The 22,259-nt window shown below is 39.8% G+C and overlaps 2 protein-coding genes across 3 annotated transcripts; both read right to left on the bottom strand.

Annotated features, from left to right (window-relative positions):
• Positions 1-691: 691 nt before the first annotated feature.
• Positions 692-14,400, bottom strand: rad23ab (RAD23 homolog A, nucleotide excision repair protein b). Of its 2 annotated transcripts, none has more exons than XM_063890797.1 (10): positions 13,786-14,400; positions 11,870-11,951; positions 11,655-11,734; positions 9,667-10,052; positions 9,226-9,272; positions 8,557-8,684; positions 8,364-8,478; positions 7,768-7,952; positions 5,082-5,228; positions 692-3,025 (listed from the first exon to the last, which is right to left on the bottom strand). In XM_063890797.1, exons 1-10 carry the CDS (start codon positions 13,852-13,854, stop codon positions 2,912-2,914), a joined length of 1,353 nt encoding a protein of 450 aa, XP_063746867.1. In that variant the 5' UTR covers positions 13,855-14,400; the 3' UTR covers positions 692-2,911. The 2 variants fall into 2 exon arrangements, with proteins under 2 accessions (XP_063746867.1, XP_063746868.1); XM_063890798.1 differs by having other exon boundaries at positions 7,768-7,949.
• A 251-nt stretch (positions 14,401-14,651) lies between these two features.
• LOC134869287 (calreticulin-like) lies at positions 14,652-21,484 on the bottom strand. The gene is made up of 9 exons (XM_063890800.1): positions 21,228-21,484; positions 20,383-20,484; positions 19,754-19,957; positions 19,546-19,640; positions 19,245-19,454; positions 17,417-17,530; positions 17,166-17,309; positions 16,971-17,063; positions 14,652-15,456 (listed from the first exon to the last, which is right to left on the bottom strand). Exons 1-9 carry the CDS (start codon positions 21,319-21,321, stop codon positions 15,238-15,240), a joined length of 1,275 nt encoding a protein of 424 aa, XP_063746870.1. The 5' UTR covers positions 21,322-21,484; the 3' UTR covers positions 14,652-15,237.
• Positions 21,485-22,259: the final 775 nt, after the last annotated feature.

Genomic DNA, 22,259 nt, shown 5'->3' with positions numbered 1-22,259 from the left:
TAGAAAAGTTCTTATAACATACAATATATCAACTGTTTGAAACAGGAGGAGTTAGCTGTCAGGTTTTTATGCCAGAAATTGTGTTAGGTTTGTCCAACAAAACTAGCAGGTTTATTTAAGGAAAAAGTAATGGTTTTGGTTAAATCTTTCTGATCGAAAGCCTTAAAGCCACTCCAGTGTGTTTGAAACACAGCTCAGAATAAACCTTATTACCAACATAAATATGTCGTTTTATAAGAAAATATTTAGAGACATTTAACACAGTGTACATTTCCAATTCTAATTATTGGGGGGAAAAAACCTGTTCTTGATTCTGAATCTTTATTATATAGAGGACATGTTAAACACACCCTCTTAAACGTTTGTATTTATCCTTTGGGTAAATGTGTTAATCCGGCACACATATAAAACAAAATTAGAGTTTAAATTATTTTTTTGTAAGTGTTATGCTGGAACCGGTTCATTTCATAGTCCGTAGAATAAACCTAGTCCTGTTTGGTACTGTTATGTTTGACATGCATATAACAAACCCTCCTTGAAAGAGGCATAACACACACACACACACACACACACACACACACACACACACACACACACACACACACACACACACACACACACTGTGGGTGTGAGGCTTACATTCATTCTTGCACATAGAACATTCATAATAAAACAATCAACTTGTCACAGCCGCTTTGTAAAAGCCATTTATTTTACACAAAGCTTTAACAAAAGTTTTCCACAACTATTTAGCAATACCTTAGGTTGTGTCTTTAAAGTTGTATTTTGTAAACCTAAAAGAAAAAACAACTGAGAACTGAGATCAGAGCATCATCACACTGCTGCTTTCCTCGTTCCAACCCACTGCCATGCTATAAATACCTGCAACCATCTCATGCAACAACAGCATATTGTCCAGCATTAATAACAGCATATGTCACAGTAAAGTGCATTTTTTTCAGTTTTATAACCCATTTACCATATAATACAGAACCTCCAGTAATGTCCAGTTTAAACACAATAAGGACAACTAAAAGGAGAGACATCAAAATACATGCTGAAAGATTAAAAATGGTGTTGGCATCCAGCACTTATTTGAATTCCCTTTAGCCCACTTTTGAAACAATTACTTATAAATAATCAAAACTGTTATTATGATCACGGATCCTACAACATTTGTCTATCCAACACATTTTATTGTAAACTATGTAACTCCATTTGAAAAATAAACACGTTGAAGTCTTTAAAAACCAAGGCAAATTTAGCAATGCTAAAAATGGACTATATTTGATCATTCCAACAAATACAATTTTAAGGACACAGCTTTTCTTTTCTTTTTTCAGAATCAAATATGCTAAAAACATGCTATATTGCACATCATGATCAATCTTCAAATTCTTTCATCTTCAAATAAAAAACCAAACTCAAGAAAAACAAACTCTCCACACAAGAAAACCCTAGTGACAATTCAAGCTCAGTGTTTCCTTCTCTGACAAAACATTACAGCACACATAATTTGGACGACAAGCAATCATCATATACTGTGACTTCACTGAACAATTGATTCATTATGTTTTAAATAGAGTGCAAGGAGACAGATTATACCAAGCTTTAAATGTCTTCGTTTTTATAAGCCAAATTTCTTCCACAATAAAAGAAAAAGTAAGGATCAACAACAGATCAAAAAATAAATAAATATAGTCAAACCAATGAAAGTATCTCAAAATCAAGTCTGATATAATAGGTATTTCTTATTAAAGGAGCCCTATTATCAGGTTCATATTTGTATTTTGTGCCTCTACTGTGATATGTTATCATGCTTTAATGTTCAAAAAGCTCTTTATTTTTCTCTTACTGCCCGTGCTGCAGCACCTCTTTTCACCCTCTGTCTGAAACCACAGCCCAGTCCACTCTGATTGGTTAGCTGGGTGGCTCTGTTGGTCAACCACTTAGAGATGTCCCGCCCCTTAGCGTAATACGTACAATGTGGTGGAGTGCTCGCCAATAGAACTGTGAGTGTTACATAGTGATGTCACTATGTAACGAGAGTTAGTCAAAGTGTTTCGGGGGGAGTGTGTGGGAGATAAACTTTGGGATTTTAGCCTTTGCCGACCATTTACATGCACAAAAAATGGGAAAACAAGAAAAAGCATAATAGGGCCCCTTTAAGTAATATGTTAAAATGTGTTAAATACAACATCAGATCTTATTTTGACTTATTAATTGTAAGTCGCAATTTGTAGTTATTGTCTAAACATTTTATTTTATTTTTGGTAGTTAAATACTCTTGCAACCTTTTCAATCCCCTTGCAGTTATCCTTTTCCTTGGATAGAACCACAGAACAACTTCTGACTGGTTATGAAAGATCTACACTACATCAGAATTTGTGCTATTTGGAGTCTGTGATATTTTAACTGCATACGATTTTTAACCAAGTATTAAAGAAGTACAATAAATGATGATAAAACTATCAGACCTGAACTTTAATATAAAGCAATGCTAGCTCTCAAACAGTTAACAGTTTGCATCACATTTCCAGTTAAACCCAACATGGAGGGTTCGCAAATTCCCATTTATGTCATGAATATATTCACAACAGATGCACCCTGTGGAGTGTGCACTGTATATGTACAGCAGAGTAAGTTTAACATGTTCTATAGGCGACTCTTGTGAAGGTGATGCAGACTGTTCTCTCAGTATGATCACTGGGTACAAGCAGCAGCGGTAATGATAGCAGCAGTGAGGCACAGTTTGAGCATGTCGTCACATTCACCCCCCTTCATCATCAGTCCCATGGCGAGAACAGAAATATGCCCTTCCTCTCCTGCTCTTGCTCCTCCCTGATGGACCTTGTGTTTGGCTGTCATGGACTCTGCTGCCCTCTGTTGGTGAAGTGTCAGGTATGTCGGGTTACTCGTCGTCCCATGTCTGCTGTAGCAGGAAGTTAGCTGCTAGATTCTCGTTCTTCTCGCAGGCGAAGTAAGCCTGGATGACTAAGCCTTCAGGGAAGCCCAGCGCTTTTAACTGGAACAGAACACACATTTATGTTACACACAGAGGTCGGCAGGTAAGTACATTTACTCAGGTACAGTACAACTTCTACTTTACTTGAGTATTTCCACGTTATGCTACTTAAAATACTGTACTTCTACTACAAACCGGGGGAAAATCCATGTGCTTTTACTCCACTAAATGTATTTAATATCTTTAGCTTCTTTTCAGATTTGGATTAATGATGTGAACTACACTGCCCGGCCAAAAAAAAGGTCACAAGCCTGTGGGGGGCAGTGCTATGATCTGGGGTTGCTGCAGTTGGTCTGGTCTAGGTTCAGCAACGTTATGTGCCCAAAGAATGAGGTCAGCTGACTCTGAATATACTGAATGACCAGGTTATTCCATCAATGGGTTTTTTCTTCCCTGATGGCACAGGCATGTTCCAAGACGACAATGCCAGGATCCATCGGGCTCTAATTGTGAAAGAGTGGTTCAGGGAGCATGAGACATCATTTTCACACATGGATTGGCCCCCACAGAGTCCAGACCTGAACCCCATTGAGAATCTTTGGGATGTGCAGGAGAAGATTTTGCACAGTGGTCCGAATCTCCCGTCATCAGTACAAGATCTTGGCGAAAAATTAATGCAAGACAGAAATAAATGTTGTGACATTGCAGAAGCTTGTGGAGACGATGCCACAGCGAATGCGTGACGTAATCACAGCTAAAGGGTCCAATGAATATTAGAGTGTGACCTTTTTTTTGGCCAGGCAGTGTATAATCAGTCCTTAAATCCGACTTTAGTTTCACCTGGAGTAAATTCAGCTGCTACCCTGTAGTATACATAGTAATTAAAACTAGCTGCACCTTTACCAGCTCTGAGAACACTTTAATGATCAATAATTATAAAACGTATCAGAGATATTATTCTGATATTACCAATCTGCATAATGACTACTTTTGGTACTTTAATTATATTTTGATGTTACTACTTTTGTACTTTTACTTGAGTAACATTTTGATTGCAGGACTTTTACTATGTAACAGAGTATTCCTACACTGGTACTTCTAATTTAACTCAAGTACAAGATCTGAGTACTTCTCCCACCTATGGTTACACACACACAACAGAAAGGTCGTCTGAAACAGTTACTGGTAAGCAGGCTTGGGTAGTAATGGATTACATGTTACGGGATAATTAGGATATAAAAGTGTAACTGTACTAGCTTACAGTTAAAAATAACAATATATTAAGAAATACTTTACAACACTTCATGAGTGAAGCCATCACCTGATGTGTCTATAACTACTGTGGCTGTGTTTGACCCATATAGTATTGTTTAGTTAGCGTTTTCTTATTCTTGTCAAACAAGCAGATTTCTTTTTTTTTTTTTTACTGTTCTGTACTTTAAGTTGGAATCTGTATGCCTACTGCCTGAATGTGATTTATGATTTTCCCTTTCTTTTCTTAAGGTGAATCCATATGTTCATAAAATAGTGTTTGTTGAAAAACTGTACGTATTAAACTAATATGAAGCATTTTCTGTCAGCTCTGATTTGATTTCTGCTTTTTTAAACTGTAGTATGTGCTCATGTGTTTCATTGTTGGTGTTTAGGCTGCTGCCTGAATATGCTTCATGAAAGACTGTTTTCTTCTTTGAATAAAAATCTCTGAGCAGAAAAGGACACATTTTATATACTCAGTATCTGGTTCTTCTTTTCTAAGGTCACATTCTTCTGTTGTCTTAAAGAATACATTTAAGTATTGATATTTATTTGCTGTTGTATTCATTTGGATTGCATTTGATATTGATGTCTTTCAAAAGTAACGGAAAGTAACAGTTACATTACTTTCAATGATGATAGATTAGGTTACAGATGACTTTGTTTTAAAGATAACTACTTATTGTAACAGAATATATTTCTATAATAATCCTCCCAACCCTGCTGGTAAGGCTGCACTCTAAATACTTTAGCATGGGTTTAATTACTGTAGCAAGAAGCAACCAATGTTGTGCATAGAGCAAGTTGTGGAATTTTACAGAAAAGTCAATTCAGTGGGACTGAACACAGAGTGGTAACTGACCCTCTCGATGGCCTCCTTCTCCTGGGGGGTGACCTGGATGTAGTTGGTTTGTGGCGGCCCCTGGCCCTCGGCTCCCTCCCCTTCCGTGTCTCCAGGTCTTGGCTCGTTCAACATCTGCACAAAACGCTCCTGGTGCTGCGTGATCTGCTGTGTGTGATAAATACAGACAAGATAAATACTGCCATTCATCTAATATACAGTGGGGCAAAAAAGTATTTAGTCAGCCACCAATTGTGCAAGTTCTCCCATTTAAAAAGATGAGAGAGGCCTGTAATTTTTATCATAGGTATACCTCAACTATGAGAGACAGAATGAGAAAAAAAATCCAGGAAATCACATTGTAGGATTTTTAAAGAATTTATTTTCAAATGATTGTGGAAAATAAGTATTTGGTCAATAACAAAAGTTCATCTCAATACTTTGTTATATACCCTTTGTTGGCAATGACAGAGGTCAAACGTTTTCTGTAAGTCTTCACAAGGTTTCCACACACTGTTGCTGGTATTTTGGCCCATTCCTCCATGCAGATCTCCTCTAAAGCAGTGATGTTTTGGGGCTGTCGCTGGGCAACACAGACTTTCAACTCCCTCCGAAGATTTTCTATGGGGTTGAGATCTGGAGACTGGCTAGGCCACTCCAGGACCTTGAAATGCTTCTTACGAAGCCACTCCTTCGTTGCCCTGGCGGTGTGTTTGGGATCATTGTCATGCTGAAAGACCCAGCCACGCTTCATCTTCAGTGCCCTTGCTGATGGAAGGAGGTTTTCACTCAAAATCTCACGATACATGGCCCCATTCATTCTTTCCTTTACACGGATCAGTCGTCCTGGTCCCTTTGCAGAAAAACAGCCCCAAAGCATGATGTTTCCACCCCCATGCTTCACAGTAGGTATGGTGTTCTTTGGATGCAACTCTGCATTCTTTCTCCTCCAAACACGACGAGTTGAGTTTTTACCAAAAAGTCCTATTTTGGTTTCATATGACCATATGACATTCTCCCAATCCTCTTCTGGATCATCCAAATGCCCTCTAGCAAACTTCAGACGGGCCTGGACATGTACTGGCTTAAGCAGGGGGACACGTCTGGAACTGCAGGATTGAAGTCCCTGGCGGCGTAGTGTGTTACTGATGGTAGCCTCTGTTACTTTGGTCCCAGCTCTCTGCAGGTCATTCACTAGGTCCCCCCGTGTGGTTCTGGGATTTTTGCTCACCGTTGATCATTTTGACCCCACGGGGTGAGATCTTGCGTGGAGCCCCAGATCGAGGGGGATTAGCAGTGGTCTTGTATGTCTTCCATTTTCTAATAATTGCTCCCACAGTTGATTTCTTCACACCAAGCTGCTTACCTATTGCAGATTCAGTTTTCCCAGCCTGGTGCAGGTCTACAATGTTGTCTCTGGTCTCCTTTGACAGCTCTTTGGTCTTGGCCATAGTGGAGTTTGGAGTATGACTGTTTGAGGTTGTGGACAGGTGTCTTTTATACTGATAACGAGTTCAAAAAGGTGCCATTAATACAGGTAACGAGTGGAGGACAGAGGAGCCTCTTAAAGAAGAAGTTACAGGTCTGTGAGAGCCAGAAATCTTGCTTGTTTGTAGGTGACCAAATACTTATTTTACAGAGGAATTTACCAATTAATTCATGAAAAATCCTACAATGTGATTTCCTGGATTGTTTTCTCATTCTGTCTCTCATAGTTGAAGTGTACCTATGATAAAAATTACAGGCCTCTCTCATCTTTTTAAATGGGAGAACTTGCACAATTGGTGGCTGACTAAATACTTTTTTGCCCCACTGTACATGTTTCTCCCTAGCAAAAAGGACGGAAATCTGATCATTCCAACAATTTAAATTAGACTTAGTAAAATGATGTTGATGATTTTTTTATTGTATTCTATAAACTACTGACATATTTTCTGTGTTGGAATTAAACAGACACTGGAATGGCTGCCATACATGTAGAGATAGTGTGTCTCTTTATTCTTTCGGGAGCTGTATACTTTGTTTGTATTTGGATTAAAAAGTTGCATCATGCAGGATTTCACTTTCCTATTGCGTGATGATGCTTTCAGAACAGAATTTTGCATTAGATTCAAATGTGTGCTATTTTGTGGTTTTGACTTCAAATAGCTTCTGAAGTAGCAATAAAACAGTTAAAAGAACATTTCTTGTAAAGAATAATGTAGTACAAAATCTAAAAATAGGCAAATGGCTAACATGCCATATTTTTACTTTCAAATGAAGGACATCAGAAGAAAACAATACTCAGAAATGTCCTCTGAATTGTGAATGTCAAGACTAGATTCTGCACATGCTCTTTTTCGATAGTAGAGCGTTGCTAAGGATGCTCTGAATTATGACTACGCAAACATACTATTTTGTTCTAAATCAATAAAATCATCTTTAAATTCATATTTTGAGTCAAGATAATGTGATCAGGATAATGTGTAGTGGGAACCCCTTCGCGCCAGGATCCTGCTCACCCTGTTGGGGTTGTTTTCATTAATGACCTGCTTACTGCACATAATCCCTTACTTGATAGATCGTACTGTAAGAAAATCAGACACACTTGAATCCCCATTATTGGTGTGTGTGTGTGTGTGTGTGTGTGTGTGTGTGTGTGTGTGTGTGTGTGTGTGTGTGTGTGTGTGTGTGTGTGTGTGTGTGTGTGTGTGTGTGTGTGTGCTACCTGCAGCAGCTGCGGGTTGTCTCGGCCCAGCTGCTGCAGAAGGGCTGGGAGCAGGGCCGGGTTCTGCTGGATGATCTGTCTCATCTGCTGGAACTGAGGCTGGTTCCTCAGGAACTCCAGAGGGTTCCCTGTGGGGACAGCACCCCCCCCAGCAGAGGGGGGCTGGCTGCCAGACACTGGCCCTGCTAAGGAGGGGAAGGGCTGTTCAGTGGGTGAGAGTACATTTTCTGGAAGATGTTTTATGGACAAAAACCCAGATATGAAAGTCTGTTTCTGAATAGTTAAGCATAATAAAGACCTCACAGATCGTCATACGTGTTCAAATTGAAGCTGAAATATACACAAAAATGCACTGTTGCCATGGAGCAGTCCAGCTAATGAATTTGCAACAACGTCCATGTCAGGAAATAGTCCAATAGCATTTCTATAAACTAAATAAAAAAGAAATGCATGAAATAAATTAACATTTCTATCATGTTTTTTTGCGTGTGCATTAGCATTGCTGTTTTTCTTGTTATAGCTGTCTTGGAAATATTTTATAAAATCTAAATAAAGACACAAAATGATTCTGCTAAAATAAGAGTGTGTGCTCTCACTGGTTGGGGCTGGTGGCGGCGGTTGTGGTTCTTGTGTAGCCGGGGCGGGGGGATTGGCGGGAGCACTCTGTCTTACTGGCTCTGGAGGTGGCAGCTCAGTGGCTTCTGGGATACCCTGCAGGTTACAGACACTTACTAAACACAGCGGTGCAGACGGTTTAAAGAAATCCACAGTGTCTGGTTGAATCCTCACCATGAGCAGATACTCCACGGCTCGGTCGGGGTTGTTGTAGCTGGCTCGGAGCGCAGCCACGACCTGCTCCCGCTCATAACCCATACACATGATCTCTGACACCAGGTTCTCATAGGCTGGACCTGTCACTGTGGAACCATGAGGAAAGGTACAGCAGAGGGGAAAAGGGTCACAATTGTTCTATGAAACACATTTCCCAACAAGCTTTGCAAACATTGAGTTAACGCTGAGTCACAGCTGAGAGACATCTTTGTGTTTGTGTGTTTTGTCAAAAAAGACTGTGGGAGGAAAAAAGCTTTGCACAGTGTATCTCTGGCGGAATTTCCCAAATAGTCATCATTCAGCTGTGGACCTCTTACGGACACTTTGTATTGGTTTTAATTTGAGTCTGATTTTCAATAGGATTGTATTAAGGAGATTTAAATATTGTAAATGTAAGGACACATACAGCATATTACTGTTTATCCAGCTGCACTACTACTCTAATACTTGTCTGTCAAGCACACGCTCACATGAGTCGTTACCAAAGCGCCATGGGTTTGAATTCGACCCGTAGCCCTTTGCTACTCTCCCTTTTCTTACTATCTTAAAAGCCAAAATGAATCCAGGCACTAAGATAAAAATGTTACTGTTGTATCACAGAAGGAATGGAAATCTCAGATGTATTACCAAGTATTGAAGCTGCTTCTTCAAGGAGATCCAGTTCATCAATGAGGCTTTGAGAGGAATAAACAAAAACATCATTAAGTCGACATTCTAAGGTAAAAACACGAGAAGTCTACATAGCTCTGTGAGGCTGCTGAGTGCTTAGAAGCTCACAGCGACAATGCCTACATGTATGATGTGCACCACCTTCATTTATCATGTGTGCATTACAATTAAACACACAGAACAGCTAGGGCTGAGGGGAAGGTCACTAGTTTTGCAGCTATTTATTAAGTGTTGGAGAAATAAATGTTTGGACATGATGATGGGGCAAGAGGAGACGTTACAGGATCCCCATAGTTACTAAATGTTGTTCTGAGGGGAACAGACGCCTGAAGTAAATGATGAGGTTTCAGTGTGGTTACAATAAATATGATTTTTATGTTAACATTTGTTCTTTCCAACCTGGAGGAGATGGGTGCCGTGGCGGATGATTCCTCCTCAGGGTCTTCTCTTGGCTTTTCTTCTGGCTTGGCAGAAGAGGGGGGTAGATCTGCAGGGGCTGAGGCCTGGGCCGTCTGCACAGCCTCTGAAGCTGGAGTAGAGTCTGGGGTAGGGGCTGGAGCTGAGGCTGTACTTGAGTCTGGAGCTTCAACAGGAGCAAGGGAGGTGTTTTCTGGGACTGGGGGCTGTGATTCAGAGGGAGGCGCGGACTGTGGGGCAGGTGTGGCTGCAGACACTGAATGTGTGGGTGTGGGAGGCACGGATGTTGCGGCGGAGGATGGTGCTGGAGCCGCTGCTGGTTGGGGAGTTGGCTTAGGGGCTGCTTGTGGTGGGGGGGCTGGTTTAGGCTAAAAAAGACATAAGAAGTGATCAAAGGTGTGATGATCAGAGGTAGAAGCACTGCATTCATGTCTCTCTACCAAACCAGGCGGTTCTCTTGGATACAGTTCCCTGTCCGTGGCATCGTAACGCATATCATTCTTTATATCAGAGGAGAACACAGTGCAGACTCACCACAAAAGGCAATGTCAGCCAAGTAAAATCCATGAGGAAAATCAGTTTACGGCTCAAGATGTTCTTACACACTTGTTTTTGTCAATGACCATGCATGCAAACTATTGACTTTGAAACAGGCCGCTGTGTCTGTAAATGCTTCGGCTGATCTTGTTGTGTGACAATATGTTTTAAAATTGTATGTAATTGAGCTGTTACCTATCTTGGGTCAAGACTCTCTTGAAAAAGGGATTTTTACAAATGGAAAATGTTGATGAAATATTATTTGAATATATAAAAAACTATGTCAATAAACAATGAAAACAATTCAACATAATATAGAACCGAAATTAGATGAGCCACAAGAAATCCAAACATATCGGGTAACACTTAAACATCTCAAGCGTGTTTGTCGTGTGAGTGAGTGAGTGAGTGAGTGAGTGAGTGAGTGAGTGAGTGAGTGAGTGAGTGAGTGAGTGAGTGAGTGAGTGAGTGAGTGAGTGAGTGAGTGAGTGAGTGAGTGTGTGTGTGTGAGTGAGTGTGTGTGTGTGTGTGTGTGTGTGTGTGTGTGTGTGTGTGTGTGTGTGTATGTGTGTGTGTGTGTGTGTGTGTGTTTGTGTCAGTTTGTGAAGGAAGGCATTGTTTGTTTTGAAAAGATGAGTGGGGATGAAATATAACTTAAAGAAAACCGTTTCATTTACTCTGTTGTTCTCTTCTATATTAATATTTCTCCCATTAACTGGTAAACTTTTTAAACTTAAATTTAGTTAAATGGTATCTCATTTAGTAATTGTTGGTGCTAATTAATTTCTTGGTGTCATGAAATGTTGAATTACATGTCATTTTACCCCCACTCATCATGTAAAAAAACAATAATAATAATTAGATGTTGTGGCTCAATGAGACCTATCCTTAAAATCAAGGTGAAATAAATATCAGATAAGATGGACATAAATACATGTATGTATATATGATTTTCCACGTCACACATTTAATGCGTGGTTCACATTTTTGTTATTCCTGTTCTGAATAGAGAGTGTTAGTAAAAAGGGAAAACAAGGTGTACTGATTTTGAATTGAAAAAGTTACCATTAGTAAGGAACAGACATAAGCGGTTCAGCTATTCATAGTAAGAAGCCTGATGCTCTTTCACAATAATTCACTACATGTTTACAATTGGGTAGGGAATCTTGGTGTCCTGATGTGGGTTTATGAAAGGAATAATATTACCATTTTAACTATTCTATAATCTGTGGAGCAATTTGAATCAACCCCAAAACTTGTCACACAATATAGAGCATGGGAATGGTCGTCATATATTTGCTTCGCGTCGGGCCCTGTTCTTTTTTCAATAATGACCATCTCACTGCACATTACCCCTTACGTACACTCTAATGTTTGAAATTTCAATAGGGGCCGTACCAAATCACAATGTTTACAACTCATTGATTACTCACCTTCGTTACCATGACTACTACAAAGTTTTTCTCATCGATTTTGTATTCTTCCAGCGGGGTGTCATCATTAAGAATTTTGCCTGTGACGTTCAAGCAGAAATAGCAAGTGAGTAAATATTTCTGACACAGTTGAGAACATGACAGTTTCCCTTTAACGCAACAAACACAGGTGTCACTTTTCAATCATTTTCCTAGATATGTGTTGTCAGGCTCACCTGCATAGATGAGTTTTTGTCCTGCAGCAGGAAATGCATCCTTCCCTCTGTCCTTCTCTATTTTCTCTTTCAGGGCTTTCACCTAAAAAAAGAATGAAAGGATATTAGTGGGAGAGTTACCTCCAAATGTTACACTGTCACTGAGTGTTGGTTGTTGATGCTAATGTCATACGATCACACGGTATGTTGTTAAGTGTGTTACTTTGGATGTTCTCCAGAGAATAAGTGTTCGGACCAAAACCTGGTTCCAATCACGCCTGGTTCTTTGTATAGTGGGGTTTCTGTCTAGACTGTCTAATAAACAAAAATATAAAAGCAACACTTGTTTTTGCTAGAAATGAACAATCAATTCACAGGCAACAGTTCTGATGGACTCTCCCGCAGTCATCATGCCAATTGCACGCTCCTTCGGATCAATAAAGTACATCTTATCCTATCTCTCTTTAATTAGAAGCTGGCTACACTTGTTGTATTCTGCAGATGGAGGGGGAAGACTTCAATTTTGTTTTTTAATCAGTTTATCTGCGTACTGTGTCTTAGTTTTTTTTTTTGTATATCCATATCATTAATTGCCTGACACACAAAAGGAATCGTGTTTACTTGTGTGCGTAAGTAGTACAATTGGAAGAATTACATTTTAAAAAACGAATTGGGAGAATTAAAAACAGGCATTGTTAGTACATCATCTTTCTTTCACTGTCACAAAGGGTAACACAAAAGGGTAAACACATTTTATAAAAAATAGACAATATAGATTTTTGCAACTATATTCTCACTGCACTGCGTATACCAGACTACCATAAGAACAAAACACAGTTTAGCCTCTAACCAACTGCACTATTGTACAAAGGGCAGGAAGAATGGAACTGCACAGATCTCAACTTCATACTTAAGTATTTCACTGTACTTAGTTCTTTATTTATATTTGTGTAAATATTCTCTCTTTTTTATAATAGTCTTTCAAATTGCACTTTTTTTGGTGCTACCTTTTACAACATATTCCTCTTGCTGTGTCTATGTACGGACCATTTAAACCAAATAAAAACATCCTCGTATGTGTAAAAGTAATGGGTCATAAACTTTGATGTTTGTCCAGACATATTTTGGTCATCAAGGATCGGCATCAAAACAATACCTAGTTGTTTTTATGCCAAAAATGACATCCTTATAACTTACAGAAGTGTAATGCAACGTGCATTGTTGTTATTATGATCACGCTTTACAGGAATTCATTTAATACACCCAATATAAAATATTCCAGGTTAATTGCTATATAATTACAACTATTCGAAAATACGTTTTTTTTGTCATGTAAACATTTACAAATCAACCTTTCCTTTACAATGTTAACAGAAAGTAAGTGTGAAATATTGCTTCGTCATTCATGGGGAGCCACTGTAACAAGTCAAACACAGTCAAGCTCCAGAAAGTACAGAGAACATATCCGGTCAGTGTGTGAATAAAACCTCTGTATCGTATCAATAAGAAGAACGACAAGTCATACAAACTATAAGACTATTTTACTGTATTGTGGGGTAAATAATAACAATGGTTTGGTTACGATGTTATTTTTAGAGAGTACATGGTGTGCTTTGATATTCTTGCAAATCATGTTACCCTTTTACTTTGAAGGGACACCTGCTTAATGTCCGCCTTGCCCTCGCACATTCTAGCTACATTACCTTACATGAACTCAGTTAGGTCCTGCATGTTTGCTAACTTGTCTGACTGCATTTTTGTCCCAGTGACGTGACGTTACTTTTCAAAACAAGCAAAATAGCCATATCCTTTAAAGAGTTGAGCAGCCTTTAACGTGGCTAGTGTTATACTACATTAGCTAACATTCCCCTATACTAGTCTTGAGTGCTGGCCTGACCGTGTTTACTTCAGCCCCGTTAACTTCTACCGTTACTCACCGTCAGTTCTGGGTCTATTTCTATTTTGAACGTCTGCTGTTGGAGGGTCTTCAGTGTTATTATCAGCATCTTTCGAAGCGGTGTCAGAGGCAGCTGGTTCAAAGTCAGTGTACACACAACGGCAATTTCTCCAGAGTAGCCCCTCGTTTCGCACAGTATCAATTTATCTGGCTCTGGCTAATGTATGTGACTCAGCGGTCTCAGAGCAGCGTAAGGAGGGGGGCGGGGCAAGGACGCCATCTGCTGCCGAGACAGGGCACGACACGATGCCGCCTTCAAGGGCTATCGGAAATATCGCGAGAGTTGAGATAAATTAGGCAGCAAAATCAGTGGTGGCAAAAGTACTAATACTACAGTCTAAACATACTCCATTACAAGTAAAAGCCCGAGTTGAACATGTTACTTAAATAAAAGTACAGAAGTAGTATCAGCTAAATGTACTAAAGTATAGTAAGAAAAGCTCTCACTGCAAAATCCCTCTTATAAAGATTTTATTATTGTTAAAATAGATAAGAGTTTTTTAATTTTGTAATTCGTCAATAAGGAGCACATTTTGGAAAATAATGTGTAAAATAGTCAATATATATCATATTAACAAAAGTATTTATGGTAAAAGTAACTACAAGTGTCAACTAAATATAGTGAAGTAAAAGTATAAAATGTACATCTTAAATGTTGTGAAGTATTAGTACAAAGGAATGAAATGTGCATCCAAAACGTTGGTAACATGTCTGTACAGATAATGAAAATGTTTTTTAAAAAAGCCCAGTAAAGACAAGGTTGTATACTGTGCGATTTGTTTGCCACAATCTATGAAACACCTCCTGAAATTAGACTGATCCCTACCACTGAAAACAGGCATGAGCTGGTAGAGAGGGCTTTCATTTATTCACTGCAACTGAACAGTGTGCATCCAAAGGACAGTTATTCACAACAATGAGACCATTTGATTGTACACATCACAGCTCATGTTATGCAGTCTCACTCTCAAACACACATAACACACACATGGAGAAAGCAGGTATGTCCCATATCAGAGCTTTGGAGACTTGGGGAAATCAATGTAATGATTAAATAAATAATGAAGGGGGTCATTTCAGAAAAAATGAGGCATCATAAATGAGACATAAAAGTGCATAACGCAAAACATCAGACCCTCAATTTACTGGACAACCCGACAAAGGAAATAAAAAAAGTGAATTTGCTCTGTGAGTGCACACACACACACACACACCATGTAAATCACATTCGATTTCTTAACCAAAGAAGAAACAAACTGGAGGAAAAACAACATGTAAACCCTCACCTCTTCTCTAATTTGAAAGCTAAAAAAAAGCAACAAGGGAATCAATAAAAAAAGAAATCTGACCTGACCCCACCGGCGCCCTCCCCCACCCCTAGACCTGAATAAAAGGCTGCTTGTATGAAAGGCCAGAGTCTGTCGCGTTTCCTCTATAATTCGTCCTTCTCTTTGACGTCGTCTTCTTCCGTCCCAACGTCCTCGTCCCTCTCCTCGTCCTGCTCGCCCTCGTCTTCATCTTCGTCCTCCTCGCCATCTTCCTCATCCTCTGCCTCCTCATCTCCAGTGTCCTTCTTCTTGCTCTTCTCCTCCTCCTCCTTCAGTTGCTTCTCTACGTCCTCCTGCTCCTCCTTCATCTTCTTCTCTGGTCCCTGTTGGGAAAACAAGACAAGTTGTTGCCATAGTTTTAACACAGGTGTGTCATTACCTAGCACATGGACTTCCTTGATTCTATAACAACACCTCCCTGATGTGCTTTGCCGGGCAAGCCCAAACAGCTATTTAAAAGCACCCAAGCAAGGTTGTAGTGCTACTGGAAATCTGACCTGGGTTGCGGTCCAATGGTCATTTTAACTTCCTAATGCAGTGAAATGACTTGTGTTTTAATTTTATAGATAATAATAGAAAAGGACCTTTAACACTTCCCTTGTTGGATACACATTATTTACAAAACAAAAAGGAGATAATACCGTCCCACAATTCCTTGTGGTCTCTACATTTTAAGTGATGCTCCATTCAGTTGTTCATGGAAACAACCAATCGTGACCATCGAACACGGATCATGCAACTTATGGTGGTAAAGTAAGCACTTTGTATCTCATGCCACAACTTGCCAAAGTGCTTGTGAGTTTTGAACGAGGGTGGCATTTCTTAAGCTATTATTTTTTATTCAACATGTTTTGATGTTAAGCACTAGTTAGAGAATCGGAGGATGAAACCCTCTTTATTGTCACATACATGCACACAGCAGAGCACACAGTGAAATTGGTCCTCTGCATTTAACCCATCCTAGTACTAGGAGCAGTGGGCAGCTATTGTGCAGCGCAATGGGGAGGGGGGATTTGAGGTGTCCGGTGCCTTGCTCAAGGGAACCACAGCAGGGCCTAGGAGGTGAACTGGGACCTCTCCTCTTTCAAGTCTGTTCAGGCACTTGAACCGGCGACCCTACGATTCCCAGTACATGCCCCTACTTACTGAGCCACTGCTGGACTACTGAGCCACTGCTGGACTGGAGTTGGAGGCGATGTGGAGTGCATAAAGTATTATTAATTGTTTTATACAATCTTACTACTAAATGGGATTCATGTTAATCAATACGAGTGGACCGACGGCTGAGCTTCAGCAACCGTTTAGTTTTACTTGTTTTTTAAATTTTAATTAAAATGAATGATGGAATATTTGTTTCACTGCCCAAGCAAAGGGCAAATTATCTGGATGCGCTTTTAGTAGTCCAAAATTGTACTTTCTCTGTTGCCGCATAATAAATATGTTGCCTATAGCTAGCGATGCTAGCTTTAATTAGCCGTTAGCCTGCTATTATTTTATATTGTAGCTGGTTAGCTAAACACTGCTGTGATACAATGAGATAATTCCTTTTTATTTGATTTTATTTGTCTAATGCTTCAGAGAAATGTGAGGGTTTAAGTGAATGAAGAGGTAATTAAATATTAATGGAGAGCTATCAGTAACCATCATTCTGTTGAGAAGTCGTGTAGTGTTCTGGTCCAAGCAAGTTACATGTTCAATTAGTTGTATATGCATTTGTCATAATTTTTTTAATAAAAAACAAAAGCTAAGTTTATTGATAAAAGTTAACGCATATATTGTTTTGTTTAGAACACAAAGTAACTACTAGGTTATTCCAAAAGCAGTGAGGTCATCCTACCTTAGTAGCTCCCCAGGTTTCCTTTCCAAACTCCTCTGCTTCTTTGATGTCATCACCAATCAGGAAGTTGTCAAAGATGGTGCCAGATTTTACCTGATCAAACACACAAAACGTCGTTATCTTGGACATTACCACACAGGTTGAAGCAAGTCTTCTTGTATACTTAGGCTCAATCCTTTAATTGACAGTCATTACCTGCCACAGATCCAGACCTAGAACTCCAATCTTATCAAACTTGTACATGTTGGCGTCAGGAGTGTACTCTGGGTTGTCGATCTCAGGGTGGATCCAGGCTCCCTTGTAGTTGGGGTTGTCGATCTGCTTGGGCTTCCACTCGCCCTGTATAGACAAAACCAGATGAATATTACCCCCGTTACTACGCTTACTCTTCTCCCGACACAGGTTGAAGGATTTCCAGTGCTGAACAAATCACTTTGTGTGTATACCTTATACTCTGGGTTACTGATCATGGCGGGCTCCCACTCTCCATCCATGTCCTCGTCCCAGTCGTCAGGCTTCTTGGCATCGGGGTCAGGGATGGTCTCAGGCTTTTCCCAATCCTGAATGACAGCAGAATTAGAGCTTCCACTCATATCTTCTTGTATCAACACAATGTAATAACATTATGCACCGAACTACGATGGATTCTATGGGAACTATTGTCAGCCTTAAAATAATGTGCTTGCTAAATACGGTTTTGACTTTTTTCTCACATTCCCTGTTTCATAAAAGCTCACTGTTATCCAAGACCAGTTCGCCAAAGATGAACAAAAACTGCATTCAAGGAACCAAGTCACAAAACGATCACTTCTGCACCAATTGCTTCCTAAGTGTTATGGGTGCTCTGATCAATAACTTGATAGAAAATAGCCTTTGTTAGCCTGTCATATCAGGGACCACAGCTAGGAATTCAATCTTTTTTTATCGAATCATGACACTTCCCGTTCTGTCAATGGTATGTTTAACGCTTTTTAACCTGTCTGACTTCGCTTTAGATGAGCCGCTCTACTGACCATCCTTTGAAACAAACGGTCCCCATAAATTACTGTTATTCCAGATGCTATGGTCAGATTACCTCTGCAGTATTAAATTACACACAGCAACTCAGTCTATTAGCATCTCCAATATGGCATTTCTGTCACAAAACTGTTTACCCAAGAGTTGTCAGCTCAGTATTGCTCCTAATAAACTGTTACACCTTGCTGTAAATGGTAATTATGCAGACTTTAGCACTATGCTACTTTTTGTCTGTCTTGCATTTGTTTTAATTTTCAATTATCTCTCTCTTTCTGCCCTACAATGTTAGCTGGGTCTGAGAGGAAAAAAGCCAGGAGTCATGAAACAAATTAATCTTGCTCAAATAATACAAAATACTGTTCTCTCTTTGTCTGTATCAATCCATTTAACTTCAGTTTAACTTGAGTCTAAATATTGTGCATGTACTTTGGGTGTGCACAAAAACATGCCCTCAAGCATGACACAGACTGACAATTACATAGATATACACACTATACAACATCCAAATAGCAGTTTTTATAGGTAATTATTTAAAAACTTGGAGGCCCCGGGTTGTGTCCAGTGTGATTTTAGAGGGACCGCATTTAGAATTACAATTTCTTTACTCTTTTCTCTAAAAATGTACACAAATATTAGAAAAAGTGATTTTAATAAGAGAATTCAAAGACTCATTTTATGGGGTGTCTTTTCCCCCCCTGCCCCCCTAAGGACCTCCAGTGATTGAGGGTCCGGTCTGAAATCTTAGTAATTCTATAATAAAACTTGTTATCTGATCAGGTAGTAGTCTCCCCCATAATGTTCAACAGACAGCAGCTTATTCTTTACATAAATCCATCCTTGGTATGATTAGGCTCATTTCAATTTTAAGCTAGTAGCATAGAGGACGAATACAGTTTTTTTCTAGAATTAAGTTAAGCAGCTCAGATAGTCATAGTTGGTGTGGTGTGTGTATTTCCCCCTAACAACCACACTGCCTGTAGTAAAGTCATATCCCTCTCTTGTACCCTTCATTGTTACAACACGCCTGTCATTCATCATGACTTCATTCATGCCTTTCAGCTTGAAGATGTATTCATTGTGAAAATATGGAGATGAGAGTGTCATATTCTGAAAGCAAATACTTAGTTTGAGTTGACAACCAATTCATTTTGATATAATGAATCATATAAATCTGGATTGTTCTGGTTTTTTTTTTAAGTTGGCTTCCGTATATCTAAATTATCTTCAAGCCATCCACACAGGGCCCTGACGTCCTACCTCAGGCATGGTGTCCTCTGGGTCGTCGATCATGGCCCTGTCGTCCCAGTCGCTGGGTTTCTTGGCCTCTGGGTCCTTGATATTCTTGGCGGGCAGCATGTCCCAGTCTTCTTCCATGGAGCCAGACTCCACCTTCTCACCATCGATCTTCACCTCGTACGTCTGGTCTGGGTTGAGGATCAGCGTGTACAGGTGGGTCAGCTCGTCATCCTGGAGATTAAAAAAAATGTTTAGAGTGAGCAAAAATCTTTAAACCCATGTTATAATCGTACAACTTCAACAGGTTTTATGCTGCGTCTACCTTGCATTTGATGTCTTTCTTGATGAGGTGGTTCTGGCCCTTGTAGTTGAAGATCACGTGAACCTTCTTTGTGCTGTATCCACAGATGTCGGGCCCTGGAGACAAAGGTCGAATTTTTTTTTTTTACGAATGTAGCAATACCAAAGCGCTCTCTCTTAAAACAGCCGTGTGCAGGCTTCAGTGCCTCTACAGGTCCAGCATGACTCACCAAACATGATGTAATACTCTGAATCGCCGTGCATGTTGCTCTGGTCGAGGTCAGAGGGGAAGACCTTAACGTAGCCACCTCCGCAGTCAATCTTTTGCTCGTGCTTGATGGTAAACTGGACGACCAGGGGCTTCCCCTCGTTGCTAAAAGGCTCAAAGCGGGCCGACATGGCGTAAAAGCGAGCGTCCTGGCTGGTCTGGAGACCTGGGGTAGGGACAGTGAAGAAAATCAACATCTGTTAGCAACAAATGACTTGTGTTTGTTACTTCGGTTACTCTGGGAGTTGCTGTAGGGTTAAGGGATATAACTCAGCTTTCATGATCTCAGCACACTGGCCCCAGGATGCCAGGAGCCCTAAAGGTTCACCCATATCGGAGTAAAAACTGGCTTGTGCTAATTCCACTGGACATTTATTAAGGAATGCACCTCACTAAAGATAGGCACCACTTTCTACAGAGTAAACATGTCAAGCATGAAAAGTTGATTGCCAAAGGGCCTCCTTGGCAGGTTTTTCCCGGTTGAACACCTGCAATCAAGTGCCTGTGGCTGTACTGGGAGTTTAAATAGACACACCTCTTTCACCTACATTTGCATGATAAAGAGGGCATCGTCTAGGTGACAGGAATTACCTTTATCAGCTTCAGCATCTCCATAGAACTTTCCAGCACTCAGTTTCCACTGGCCGTAGTCTGACTTGTGCTTGGATTCAGCCCAGCGGCTCTGCCATCCATCTGAAACACACAAATGTATACATTTGTTATAATAATGTAACATGAAAAGTTATTACATTGCCTATGGGCATACATATATACAGAAAATTGCTGCACTGAATTTGTAGACAACTTCTTAAAACTGTCTGAGGATTTAAGAATGACAAGGGGGATAGGAGTGAATGAAGGGGCGTCTCATTTGCATAATATTCAGCACTAATACCAATTTAGTCCATAATTTCAATAGTAAATATAACTAAAATCTTATCTGGATAGTTTCCAAAGCTTCTGTCGCCCTTTTTGTTCACCCATTTCATCGAACTTCTGCTTTTATTCGAACAGTGTCTGTACATCGAGCAGTTACGTTACGCCGTTTTAACAGAAAGAAACGTAACAACAGCAGTGTGGAAGCCATCAATATCAAAAGCGAAAGAATATTTGGACTCGTGCACATGGGTGTCACTGTCAACTCGTTCGAAATCGAGTATACCTGTTAGCTTTTAGAAATAATATCAGAACTTTGATTTTAAGGTTACTGTTTTGCAATACTTTAGGCATTCCTGAGTGTCTCTCAGTTGACTTATACACGTTAAGTGGCCTAGCCTATTCTAATGGGTTGAATTAATGCAGCAAGAAAATGTCAAATTAGCATTTTCTTAAAAAGACTCAAGATAAAGTTACCAACTGTTAAAAACCGTCAGTCTCAAAGCACAACCATAGAAACATAGATCAAGAATACATGAATAGGCTCAAAGTTACTGTACCTCCATCCAGAAACTGTTCCTTGAAGTACACGGTGGCGTCAATAGTGACAGCTATCGATGCAAAAACTGTGAGGATGGCAACTGCTAGCTTCATGTTGGCAGCTTCTTCTCACCGGGGCCAGGGAGGGGAAAAGAGCAGATTTGAGGTGAAACGAGCTAATAAAGCCTGGAGGAAACGTAACCTGAGTATTTTTAACAGTGGCAAGCCCTGCACAGATGGCCGCGGCTCATTGGACGAGCGTCCCACCAATCAAATGAGACCACGAGTTACTTTTCGGAAACACTCGGCCTGCTTCGCACGTAGATCGGAGAGGAGGCGAGATAAACAACTGCTGTGTTCAGGGACAGTGGTATTTGAGTGGTTATAAAGGAGAAGTGAGGTTGCTCAAATGTTCCACACAGTGAATAACAATAATTTGAGGCGTTCATTTCATCCTTTTTACGAGTTGCACTAATGCATTAATGATTGGTTGCAGTTGATCAATTGAATTCAAATTGTATTTCATTATCTTACCGGCTGTTTACTTTCATTTACAACAACGGCCAATACGACCACAGTTTTGCAATCCGTTGTAGTTTCCAGTATTTCTTCACTTCTGTGTTCGTGAGCACACCGTTTGACAGCTTGTGTGGCATAAGTAATACTTTTGAAATGGTAGATATTATTTTGAGTTTATAAAGCATACCATATTATTTGACACATGTTTACACATCTAATATTAGCATACAGTAACATGTTTGGGGAGTAACTAATTACATGTAGGCTAACGGCATTGCGCAATCAGGATACAGAAGTTAAATCACAAAAGGTATGCAATGAGATTACTTGCAATATTTCAATGTTACAGAGCATTAAATACATATAATATACATTACGAAGCACATATATATAAACAATATAAATTAGTATAGAGTTTAATTCATATTATTTGAATATTCATATTTAACTTACACAGCATTGTACAAGTCAGTTGCATTGCAATATATATTGAGGTAATAAAAAAACGGAAAATAATAAGTAACGTTACATTA

This window comes from Eleginops maclovinus, chromosome 9 (assembly GCF_036324505.1).
Source record: "Eleginops maclovinus isolate JMC-PN-2008 ecotype Puerto Natales chromosome 9, JC_Emac_rtc_rv5, whole genome shotgun sequence".
Taxonomy (NCBI): domain Eukaryota; kingdom Metazoa; phylum Chordata; class Actinopteri; order Perciformes; family Eleginopidae; genus Eleginops; species Eleginops maclovinus.
This window is presented reverse-complemented; position numbering and strand designations above follow the sequence as displayed.

What these genes read in the sequence shown, in the direction of transcription:
- rad23ab (XM_063890797.1), bottom strand. Translation starts at nt 13,854, where the DNA reads ATGCTGATAATAACACTGAAGACCCTCCAACAGCAGACGTTCAAAATA. An exon ending in AAATAGACCCAGAACTGACG is followed by an intron (nt 11,952 to 13,785) that starts GTGAGTAACGGT and finishes TTCTTTTTTTAG; the next exon opens with GTGAAAGCCCTGAAAGAGAA. An exon ending in AGAAGGAGGCCATCGAGAGG is followed by an intron (nt 3,026 to 5,081) that starts GTCAGTTACCAC and finishes GTTCTGTTCCAG; the next exon opens with TTAAAAGCGCTGGGCTTCCC.
- LOC134869287 (XM_063890800.1), bottom strand. Translation starts at nt 21,321, where the DNA reads ATGAAGCTAGCAGTTGCCATCCTCACAGTTTTTGCATCGATAGCTGTC. An exon ending in TCAGTAACCCAGAGTATAAG is followed by an intron (nt 17,310 to 17,416) that starts GTATACACACAA and finishes TTGTCTATACAG; the next exon opens with GGCGAGTGGAAGCCCAAGCA. An exon ending in TAGGTCTGGATCTGTGGCAG is followed by an intron (nt 17,064 to 17,165) that starts GTAATGACTGTC and finishes GTGTTTGATCAG; the next exon opens with GTAAAATCTGGCACCATCTT.